Source organism: Triturus cristatus, chromosome 6 (assembly GCF_964204655.1).
Source record: "Triturus cristatus chromosome 6, aTriCri1.1, whole genome shotgun sequence".
NCBI lineage: Eukaryota > Metazoa > Chordata > Amphibia > Caudata > Salamandridae > Triturus > Triturus cristatus.
Genome location: NC_140589.1, coordinates 144,528,035 through 144,540,342, shown reverse-complemented (window position 1 = coordinate 144,540,342; position 12,308 = coordinate 144,528,035). Strand labels below are relative to the sequence as shown.

At 42.5% G+C, this 12,308-nt stretch overlaps 1 protein-coding gene across 1 annotated transcript in view; it reads right to left on the bottom strand.

Annotated features, from left to right (window-relative positions):
* PLB1 (phospholipase B1) overlaps window positions 1-12,308 on the bottom strand; it is a 440,448-nt gene that overhangs the window by 191,771 nt on the left and 236,369 nt on the right. The window contains exons 31-32 of the mRNA XM_085610369.1: window positions 11,890-11,948; window positions 10,589-10,662 (exon numbers count right to left, since the gene is read on the bottom strand). Of these exons, the coding sequence (XP_085466495.1) occupies window positions 10,589-10,662; window positions 11,890-11,948 (133 nt within the window). The remainder of the gene's footprint in view (window positions 1-10,588; window positions 10,663-11,889; window positions 11,949-12,308) is intronic.

The following is a 12,308-nucleotide window of genomic DNA, read 5'->3' as shown; positions in this document are numbered from 1 at the left end:
TGGTTCTGGGCCCTGCTGACAGGTTCCCCACCTCAGGTTGGTACATCTCAGCCCCCTCGGGGTCAGGCTCTCCATCCCTGTCTTCCTCCTCAGCCTTGCTTTCTCGGCGTGCCTCCCCCCAAGCCCTTAAGCTGGTTTGGAGTGCACCCTTCTTTGCTCCTGGGGGACAGTACACCCCCTCCCGCTGGCAAAACTCCCTGAGTTGGGCCACAGTGTACGTTTCTAGATTTTCTAGTACAAACTCCATCTCGCCCACTCAGGTTAGAGGACAGGTTTTTGTGCAGTAACTATGCAGGGGGGTACCTTTAATAATACCTCCTCCCACCACCAGAGTAAATTTGGAAAAACAAAAACCCACAATTAGGAAGGCCGCTCTTGAGAAAACTCCCGGTGTAGGCCTATGGACTACCCACAGTTATTGTTGAGTATGCGTAGGCACAGCTCTATCCCACCGCTGCCACCAATTTATGTTGGAAAACCCCTCCCAAACCAGAAGGGGTGGTGGTGGTCTCCCGGACACACTGTGGTAGCTTGGCTCGAGTGGTCAGGAATCAGGCTCCGTGCTAAGCATACAACATACCCAAACAATAACCATGCGTGCATCCGTTCCAAAAACGACTCTACACCGTAAAAATTATGAAAATAACTTTCTTTATCTGCTTTTTCTCTTAGTTGCTGATTGGAGAAAATAAATAACAATCACAATATACAAGCTTTTTAGAAAGTGCAGGACAAATAAATACTGGCTTAATGATTCAATAAATAGGGGTGATCATAAATACTGAAGGCATAAATAAAAGTGCAATACAGACAGGCAATTAAATATTCTGAGGCAATAAATACTGTAACCAATAAATATTGTGCATCAATAAATACTGTGGACCAATAAATACAGTGGAACAATAAATAGGTTAAATACAATAAATACAGTGCCCCTAATAAATACTTAAAAGCTGACAGTGACACTCATGGATTCAGATCACTTTTGAATTCCTAAGGGCTGATTTGGCCCAGGCACAGCTTGTGGGGATGTGGAAGGCTTGGGGGTGTCTACTCCCTGGCTTGGTCAAGGCTGAGGCCTAAACTGAGGTAGATAAAGGGGGAAAATACCAGAGACCTGGCTCTCTCTCTCCACACAACTTCTCTAGATTAGTCCCAGTTCACCCCTGGCACAGTCAGGTTGGTTCCAGCACCTCCCTAGCCCCTTAGAGCAGTCTCTCAGGTCTCCACAGGGCCTTAGGCGCCCTCTACTCCACTTACTGCCCTTTTTCTGATGCTCCGACGCCGCTGGAGTCGGGTCGATGCCGTGAGGCGGTTCCAGCTCGATGTCGGCGGCCTCGGCACAATGTCAGTTCTTTGACGACGCCGGCAGGCGGCTCCGGTCTCGATGTCAGCGGCCTCGGTTCGATCTCGGCCTCCGATTCGATGGCGTCGGGCAGTCTTACTCGATGTCGACTTCGGGCGGCTCCGGTCCGATGGCGACCTCGGCTTCGATGACGTCGGCCGGCCTTGCCTCGATGTCGACTTCCGGCGGCTCCGGAGTGCGATCCTCACTCCCGACCTCCGGTGCTCCTCACAGGTTTCCGGCGACTCCGGAGTGCGACCTCCACTCCCGACCTCCGGCACGATTCTCACAGGTTCCGGCGACTCCGGAGTGCGATCCTCACTCCCGACCTCCGTTACCCCTCACCTCGGTCTCCGACGACTCCGGAGGGCGGACTTCACTCCTCCGATGACGCCGCTCACTCGACCTCGGGTGACTTCCTCCTCGACCTCTGGTATTCCTCACGACCTCTGACGGCGCCCTCTCTCGACCTCTGGCGGCTCCGGGTACGACGTCTGCTCTTCCAGTCAGCGCCGCTTCTCCACCTCGGGCTCCAGGTCTTAGGCTACTCGACGTCGGACTTCAGGGAAACCAGCTTCCAGGTCAGGATCTTGCTGTTCTCCTGTTTCTAAGGCCTGTTCCTGCTGTCCAGGTCCTCAGGATGGTTTTTCTGACTTCTTCCCACACAGGGCTCTAGGCTGGGCTCCGTCAGTAGGGACTAGTATCAAGGGTGGGTTTATGGACCCCACTCCAGGCACAAGTTTCCACCCCTGCTGCTTCACTCCTTCCTCCTTCACGTTTGTGCTGCTCACTCTTCACCAGTCAGGTGCCAACTGCCAGCTCCAACTGCCAACTCTCTGTCTTAGCTTCCCAACATTCTAAACCGCCTCCAACTGTCACAGGGTTCTGGAATGTTCTGGAAGGTGCTGGTAGGTTCCAGTGGATGCTGGTGATGTCACAGGTGGCCACCATTTTGTGCTTCAGGCCCTCAGACAGAAGTTTCAGGGGTAGGTAAAATGGCTCCCTGAATCTGCAGCAACACTAAAAAGTCTGGTGGTTCCCAAAAAGGAAAAATTCAAACAGGGTTTGAGGCAAAAGTGGGACAAAATAAATAATGATGAGGAGGGACCACCCAAAGGGCTGACAGGTCTAACAAGGTTTAAGATTCATATGTCATCCATATTGGTAAGCAGGAAGGCAATTTTTAAGATCACTTGGTCTGGAGAAGCACACACTCAGGATTCAAAACATAACATAGTTGTTATGGTTGGCTTTACTAATAAGAATTTGTTTCTACCCAAACTCTTTTTAGCAACACTAGGAAAATGAAAGACTGGGAAAACATAACTTTCTGATCTGTATGATGCCGTTTGCATGCAGCTCTTTGATGGCAGTTCATAGCTCGCTGTGCTATATGACGATTGCAATTATGAACTGCAACTAACAAAAGTATCTCTGTGACAAAAGCAGTAACCCACTGAGCTATGCACATAAAATACAGTTCTGTGACCTGCATGGTACTCGTTCTGAGCAGCAGGCATATTAACCCTCTGCACTACTTTATGATCTCTAGACAATACTCTGATCTCTGTCCAGTAGGAACATTAATCACCAGAGTTATCTTGACACATTTATTGTGACCTGAAAACTGTTGGTTTTATAAGGAACTATAGGCGGGTGTTTTTACTCATAACATATTTCAAAAACCAGCTCCCCACCCCCCAGCTTAGTTCTCTGTAAGGTGAAGTGGCACCAGTCGCATCGTCCTGAAGCCGGAGTGGATTATGCTGGCTTGCTGAGTTTGCTACTGGGGAGCAAAATTACAGCACTGCTGCAAAACCTGTCCCCAGTAGCACTAGCGCCCCCCCCCCCCCCCTTCCAGCCTCCTGGGGAAATGCCCGATGCGCGGTATGGCCAGTCCGGCCTTGGTGCTGGTGCGCCTCACCTGCAATTACTGGCTCAAATTAAGGACTCTAACATCCAATTGTGGCTCCTACTTCTACAGCAAATGCACATGCTGCACACAAAATGTGTTTTTCTATAACTATCGCCCTCATGTATTATCCTCTTAAGGAACTCGAAACCATCTATGAGTGGTTAGAGTGAGATATAATTGTGGCACTATAGCCCGACTTTTAAGGGCGTGAGTATTATTTACTATGTCATATTGAGTCTGATTCCCTCCTAGATTCTGCTGTGAAGAGCAGCAGGTACTGGATTTCATAGAGTTAATATATTATTATAAAACCAAAAAGAATCAATGAGAAGTCTTATATTGAAAAACTTTATTTAGGATTAGTTAATGAGATCAGTACATTCAATATATAAAAAAAGAATTGTTTCTAGAAAAGAGTTTAATTTGAAGGGAATTTCGGTTACAATCCAAAAGTTAAACATAATTGCTGATAAGTTATGGAATTATGGGACAGATTTACAAATCTATTTTTTGGTCAGCAATACTGCAAATTTTACTAAGTTCAAACCTCGTTTTAGGAGTCAGTAAAGTTTTGCTGAGTCCTAAAATGGGATTGCGAATGGATATGGAGTTGGTATCCAAAATATCCCAGAGTGGGTCTCAAACTGGCCTATCTCAATAATATGAAATGCTATATCGGTCGCACTCCAGTGTGTAATCGTTGTAGCTGAGTTACACAGTTGTTTAATATAGTTTGGGTGCTGCGGGGTACCACCTCCTGATCAATGAGGCGTAAATCAATATAAACAACCAAAGTCCTTCACCACTGGAAGGAACACCCCATGAAGTACTCCTCTGCAAAACAGGTTCTCCTTTCAATAAACGTAATCAATCTATTTTATGAATGTAGATGAACGTTTATTCCAATAGTATTCAATATCGTGGAAATATTCGTTGAATCAAAATCTATTTTTTGGTCAGCAATACTGCAAATGTTACTACGTTCATACCTCGTTTTAGGAGTCAGTAAAGTTTTGCTGAGTCCTAAAATGGGATTGCGAATGGATATGGAATTGGTATCCAATATATCAATACTTTGCAACCATAATAGTAGATGCAGACCATTGAAAGGTTACCAGCTCGCTTAGGTTGGGTTATAACACATTTGCAAAGGGGATGTTGGGCTGACCCTTGCAGGCCACCATCCATGTGATAACCACTAATCTTCGTGAGTCTAATTTGGCGACATACCTTATGGATATTATTGAGATAGACAACCAAAGTCCTTCATCACTGGAAGGAACACCCCATGAAGCACTCCTCTGCGAAACAGGTTCGCCTTTCAATAAACGTAATCAATCTTTTTGATGAACGTAGATGAACGTTTATTCCAATAGTATTCAATATTGTGGAAATATTTATTGAATCACATGTTCAGTTTAGTCACACATATTGGAAATAATCCATCAAATAAGCTGTTGTGAGATCACAGGAGTATAAATCCCCAATGCATTTTGGGACTAGCCCTTCTTCAGGGGTTCTCCCTGTAAACAAGAATACGGGCTCTTAATAACCTCAGAGCTAAAATGCGTCTAATCTAATGAAACATGAAAATAACTTGCAGAGTGCATTGTGAATATCAAAGTGAAACAAAATAATATAAATAAACGTGTGGTTAGTAAAATTTCAAGAGTCAATGCTCTCAATTAGCGTGCAGTGTGTCGCTATCTCATCAAATTACCTCAGTGGGTGATAGCGTGCCTGAAATTTCAGTGCCCGCGGTTTGAGTGAGATAAATCGCTATCTCATAAAGTTACCTCAATTAATGATAACGTGCCTAGGTATCATGAAGCAACGATATACGTGGAAACAATGTTATGGAACATTAAAAAAAAAACATTAAGAGGAACGGGACGTGGTGCCGAATTAAAAAAGCCGCTTAATGGCGCGAGTGCGACCCCAGAAAGAACGCCGAAGCGTATCGTGAACGAATCGCCCAAAGTGATGCCGACACTGTGCTTGTGTTGCCGGTGATTTCATGCAAGCCAGCAAAAGAGCGTGACGTAAATCAATAGTGGCGGTTCAAATTACAATACCTGTGTCTCCCGACAAACCACTTTCAAACATTCCGCGTTCAGCGCTAGGTCTCTGGTGTCTCGGAAACAGAAAAGAAACCGACCCGAAAGTAAATATATGGTGCTCATAAAACTACAAAGTAAACACTAAGGAAGGACCACGAGTGAACTGTGGTGCTGCGCTCAAGTGAAGTGTTTGCAACTGAAATGCTGTGAAACGTGAAATCAATAAAGCTTACAAAAATGAAATGGTGGGCTGTTGGTAAAACGAAAACCCTGCAAAAGATTATGTGTTAATGAAGCAATAAATGCAATAATGATTTAAGATTAAACATTTGAGAAAAATGAAAAAAAAATATATCAGCTTGAAAAATTTCATGTGATATACATGTTAGCACAACTATGATACGGACACATGATAATAGAAGTACATGAACATCATACTAAGTTATAAATGACAGCTAAATTCCACACGATCATTAAGACCCTTTGAGTGTAGAGAATCCAGTTTATAAATCCAAAATAGTTCACGTTGCAGTAGGAATTTTTTTTTATCTCTGCCTTCTTTAAGTGGTATTTGCTCCAAGATTAGATAGCGGAGTTGACTAATGTTGTGTTTTTTCTCATGAAAGTGCATTGCGATTGCCGATTTGGGATTTATTAACCTTATGTTGCTTTTGTATTCCGTTAGCCGGGTTTTAATTTTCCGTTCAGTTTTCCCCACATACGTAAGCCCACACGGGCATTTTAGTAAATATACAACAAAGCTGGTATCACAGGTTGCCGTTACATGTACATTTATAGGAGTGCCCTGTGTTGGATGTCGCAAGGTGGTACTTTTATGATGTTATTGAACCTTCCACAGTTCAGACATGGCATAGTGCCCTTGTATAGCTCTTTAGAGTCTGTATTTTTGCGCTTTAACAGTTGTTGTAAATTAATTGTGCGTTGCTATGCAAATATGGGAATCTGTTTGAAAATGCCATTGAAATCCGTTTCTGACTGTAACATTGGCCAATATTTCTTTATTGTCTGTTTGATTTTTTGGCTTTTGGTCGAATATTTTGACACAAATACACTGCGTTCTTGGTGTGTTTCTGGGATTTTCTTAACGTTGAGTAGTTCATGCCTACTTTTTTTATTAGATCTTTCACTAGCTTGTAGCAGGATCGCTTCTGGATATGCTTGTTGTTTAAATTTAGCCAATAGCTTGTCTTTATTTTCATGGTACAGTTCCTCAGTGGATGATATTCTTCTGAATCTGAGCAATTGTGAATATGGTAAATGTTGCTTCAAACTCATTTGATGGAAACTCGAGAAATGAAGGAAATTATTTCTGTCTGTGCTTTTGGTATACACGGATGTGATAAATTTATGATCCATAATCTGGACATCTACATCAAGGACTGCAATCCTGTTTTTATCTATGGTGTGCGTAAATTGAATCCGGTCATCTAGGTTATTCAACTCACGAATTGCTCCAAGCAAATCACTTTCTAGACCTTTCCGGATTAGGAATATGTCATCTATGTATCGTAGAAATGTAATGGCATTATCCATCCAGATGTTTTGAGATAGAATATGTTCCAGTTCAAAGTGGTGCATGAACAAATTCGCATACGCAGGAGCTGCGCAATTGCCCATAGACGTACCATTTAATTGAGTAAAAAATTGATTGTCCCATGTGAAATAACTGTGATATAGGGTGAAATGCATCAACTCCAGTAGAAAAACTTTCAAATCGTCACTTTTATCATTCCTCAGAAGAAAATATTCCATGGCTTGGAGGCCTAAATTGTGTGGAATCGAGGTGTATAATGATTGTACGTCTATGGTACAGAGAATGTATTCAGTGTCTTCTTCTAGTTTGAGTTTGTCCAACTTTATTAGAAAGTCCGTCGTATCCTGTAAATACGTAGTCATCTGCCGCAACATTGGTTGTAAATGGCGGTCTAGGTATTTTCCTATAGGTTCATGTATGGAATTTTGAGTGCTCACGATCGGTCTGAAGGGTGGATTATGCAAGTTCTTACGAATTTTTAGGTATCATGTACAGATAAGGTACACTTGGATTTTGTTTGATAAGGTATTTCTTGTCTCTATCGTTAATTGTCCCGGTGTGCAAACCTTTGTCAATGATGGTAACTAGAACATCTTTGAATTCTGAAGTGGGATTAGAGTGTAACTTTATGTATGTATTTTCATCTGTAACATGCGACTGTACATTCTCGAGGTAAAATGGGGTATCAAGGATTACAAGCGCCCCTCCTTTATCCACCTTACAACATGTGATTGTCTTATTGTTAGCAAGATTGGTAATTGCAATACGTTCTTTGGCTGTCAAGTTCTGAACTTTAGTTGACTTGGATTTGAATATGCCATTTAGTTCTTTTTGTACAACCGTCTCAAATGTATCTAAAACTTTATGGCTCACAGGTGCTTGAAATGTCTGTTTTTTTTCAGGTCCTGTAGGTGTGATAACGTTCTTATAAAAGTGTTTAAGACATAAAGTCCTCATAAATTTGAACATGCAGATTTGTGTTTCTAATTCGTTAGTCTCATAGGTTGTTACATATGACAAACCCTTTTGTAGCGTTTGGATTTGGAAGGTGGATAACTCCATTTGTGAAATGTTTATTACCAAGTTCTCTGGTTCCTGGTTGATTTTGCAATTGGTATGGAAGGGTCGGTTGTGCTTTGTCCGCCTGGATCGCCGGGTACGCCTCGGCTTCTTCCTAAAAAAGAAGCAGAAGACGACGCGGTGCTACCATTGTTTGATGTTGAAGGTCTGTTATCTTGTTCAACATTGGTGTTTCTGGGTGATGGTTCTTTAGATTGTGGGTGAGAATGTGATCTTTGCTGAGATTCATCTGACGATGATGTTTCGTCGGTGGATTTGTTTCCAAATTGTCATTGTTGTCTATGCTATGCATATTCCTCTGCCCAACTGTAAACCTCACCGAGTTTATAGTCAACGGTGTCTCGTTTAAATTTGCGTAATTTCCTCTCATTAATTTCAGTTGTATACTTTTCCAGTTGTGTGTTGATATCTTCTAGTATTTTTAGCCACTCCTCTGCTGGCATTTTATCGCTGATTTCTTGTTTTAGTTGTGCCACTTCTTTTTCAAGTTCCTCGAGCGCTTTTGAAAGCTCCTCGACGATAAGTAGGATGAGATCAAGAGAACACTTATTAAGGATGCCATACCATCGTTCGGTAAAACGGGTATAATTTTTGCATAGGGTAGATTTGAGTGGTATCCTCAACCCTCTAGGTATTCTTTGGACTTTATGGTAGCGTATCAGTGTGCTAGCATGTAAACGCTGATTAATTTCTCTTTTTCATGCTACCTAGGCACCTTATCATTAATTGAGGTAACTTTATGAGATAGCGACTTATCTCACTCAAACCGCGGGCACTGAAATTTCAGGCACGCTATCACCCACTGAGGTAATTTGATGAGATAGCAACACACTGCACGCTAATTGAGAGCATTGACTCTTGAACATTTTACTAACCACACGTTTATTTATATTATTTTGTTTCACTTTGATATTCACAATGCACTCTGCAAGTTATTTTCATGTTTCATTAGATTAGACGCATTTTAGCTCTGAGGTTATTAAGAGCCCCTATTCTTGTTTACAGGGAGAACCCCCTGAAGAAGGGCTAGTCCCAAAATGCATCAGGGATTTATTCTCCTATGATCTCACAACAGCTTATTTGATGGATTATTTCCAATATGTGTGACTAAACTGAACATTTGATTCAACAAATATTTCCACAATATTGAATACTATTGGAATAAACGTTCATCTACGTTCATCAAAAAGATTGATTACGTTTATTGAAAGGCAAAGGAGTGCTTCATGGGGTGTTCCTTCCAGTGATGAAGGACTTTGGTTATCTATCTCAATAATATCCATCAGGTATGTCGCCAAATTAGACTCACGAAGATTAGTGGTTATCACATGGATGGTGGCCTGCAAGGGTCAGCCCAACATCCCCTTTGCAAATGTGTTATAACCCAACCTAAGCGAGCTGGTAACCTTTCAATGGTCTGCATCTACTATTATGGTTGCAAAGTATTGATATATTGGATACCAATTCGATATCCATTCGCAATCCCATTATAGGACTCAGCAAAACTTTACTGACTCCTAAAACGAGGTTTGAACGTAGTAAAATTTGCAGTATTGCTGACCAAAAAATAGATTTTGATTCAACGAATTTTTCCACGATATTGAATACTGTTGGAATAAACGTTCATCTACGTTCATAAAAAAGATTGATTACGTTTATTGAAAGGCGAACCTGTTTCGCAGAGGAGTACTTCATGGGATGTTCCTTCCCGTGGTGAAGGACTTTGGTTGTTTATTTTGATTTAGGCCTCATTGATCAGGAGGTGGTACCCCACAGCACCCAAACTATATTAAACAACTGTGTAACTCAGCTACAACGATTACACACTGGAGTACGACCGATATAGCATTTCATATTATTGAGATAGGCCAGTTTGAGACCCACTCTGTTTCGAAAGTTTGGGTACCAACCTACTAGTACCTAGGTCGGTTTGCAAACTTTAACAGTAGCCACAAAATTAGTGTTTGCAAACTGCAACCAGTGTATTAGTACATCTGGATCTATGTCTTGCCCAAATGCAATACACAGGTTATCACACATGACTTCTAAGGACCTTATTATAAGTTGCCCAGAATTGGGGTACCTACTCAAGATCACTCAGGTACTCACCAATAGAAAAAAATACAAAAAATGCAAAAGTTCCTGGTAAAGTTTAACTATGTAAGAAAACTAAATCAGAAAATATCTGTTGAAAATTCCAAATTGCATGGAAAAGCACCATATTTTCGGTAAAATATGAGGATGTTATTAATCACATGGACAAATGTATGTTGCAAAATTAATTTTTTATTCTGTTCATTGCTGTTTTGTAAAAGAGACAAGGCACAAACAAAACTGAGCTCACATAAAGGTTGAGGCAACAAGGAACCTACACCAAACACCTGGATTATGCCATATGCACACAGATTCACTTTCACACATGCACGTAAATCAATCGAAACTAGAGACCAGAGGTAGTCTCCAGCTTTACTCCAGCTGCCCCAACCCTTCCTGCCCTTGGTTAGTCACAGGTTTGCTTATGGATGGTATAGGTGAAGTGATGAGCACAGAGAGAGGTGACTAAGGTAATGCAGGAGCTATACATGAACACGACTACTGATGCCCGACGTGTGATATGAATGTAGCTACATTACCTCCAGGATAAGCCTCTGTACTGAATGAGAACATCCAACACGTTATTTGATTTGGAACCAATCCCATTCCCAGCCTGAAAGACACAAACGACACATCCACCATTATTAGTTTAATTGTGCTAAAATGCAATCAAGCTGGCTAGTAGTTGCTTCTTTTCGGGAGATTTGAATATGTAGTAAGTTATTCTCTCATGAGAAGTTGTACATCAAGAAGCTTATTCAATAAAGTTTTCTATAGTTGGTTTTAATGTATGTCTCTGAAATATTTTCCTGTTCCTGGAGGGTTGGAGGGCAGACATTGTTCATTCAATCGATTATTCTTTGTTATTAATTTTACAGAGTCAGAGTCTCACAAAGCCTACGTGTTAAAATAGTAAATCTGTTACTGTATGAGTACTTCTGCGCTTGGTGTAGATTTCCAAACTATTTGTAATTTACAAAGGATACCAGCCGTATTACACAAAGTGCCCGGGGGTCGCCCTTTTTTGGTGCCCCCAGGGCACTTTGGTATTACAGAAGGGGCCACAGAAGCTTGTGCAGCCAGGGGCGTAACACAGGCCCCTGCATCCCCCGCAGTGCGGGGGGGGGCCCCAGCTGCAGGGAGCCCCCTCCACCCAGTACTCGGGCCTTAGAGCTCCGGATTAAATCCTGAAAGGGGGCCCCTCCATGTACCTTGCAGGGGTCCCCCTCAGCTTTCGCTATTCCAGTGTGTGCAGCCCCTTCTGTAATACTGATAGCACTGGCCCAAGTGTAGTACCAGTGCAATCTCAAGAGGTCATTCCCTCATCTGAATGGGAGAGTGGCCTCATGCAAATGAGGGAATCTCTTTGCCTATGCGCTCCTGCCATATTATGGATGTGGGCGCAAAAGGCAAAGAAGCCGTCAGGGAGTGGTGCACTGTCAGTGCGCCCCCTTAGGGTAGCCCTCTGGAGGGGCAAAAGGGGTCTAGGACTATCACTTGCAAGCAGCTGCAGTCACCTACAGGGGGTGGCTGGACCCTCTTAAATTGCGGGGCGTGCCACCTGCACAGTGAAACACGGAGCATGTGATTAAAGCAGCCGCTCCGTATCTCTCTGAATGTGCTGCCCCCAGGGCAGTCCCGAGTTCACAGCTGCCTTGAGCGCAGCGCATTCATTGTAATCCCCAAACGTTCTTTTTTGGAATGGTCCCTTGTTTTTACTACACTTAACAAAACACTGAAGGTCCCTATCAAACCATCCTATGCTCACTAACAGAATTTAAGTGAATCATTCTACCAATGTCTTCAATTTTCTTGTGTGCAAATTGGGAAGGATTCTTACAGTCAAGGAATCCCCCACAGCTGCGATAACCTTCACATCAGCCGGCCTCAATGCATGAACTGAAATACAAAAAACAGACGCAAATGAGTTATACAGGTGGGCGCACACGAAAAAAAAAACATTTGCGTGAATGCTGCAAAACTCAGACAGGTTTGTCCAACCCTGGCTCATGGGGTGGAAGGAAGGTCAGGCTGGGCCAGAATTTCAGGATATCCACATGAGATGCATTTATAAACAATGGTGTCTAAACGGCAATTTAGAGTATGTAAATTAGTACTTCTGTAATATTCTTTTACACATTATTACATGCCTTGGTGAATTGGCTCTAAAATATCAAAAATGGAAATAAATTGGGCTGATGAAGGATTATTAAGATACAATGAGTAGAAATAGAGCGGGCTGCGCCCACTTTGCTTTTT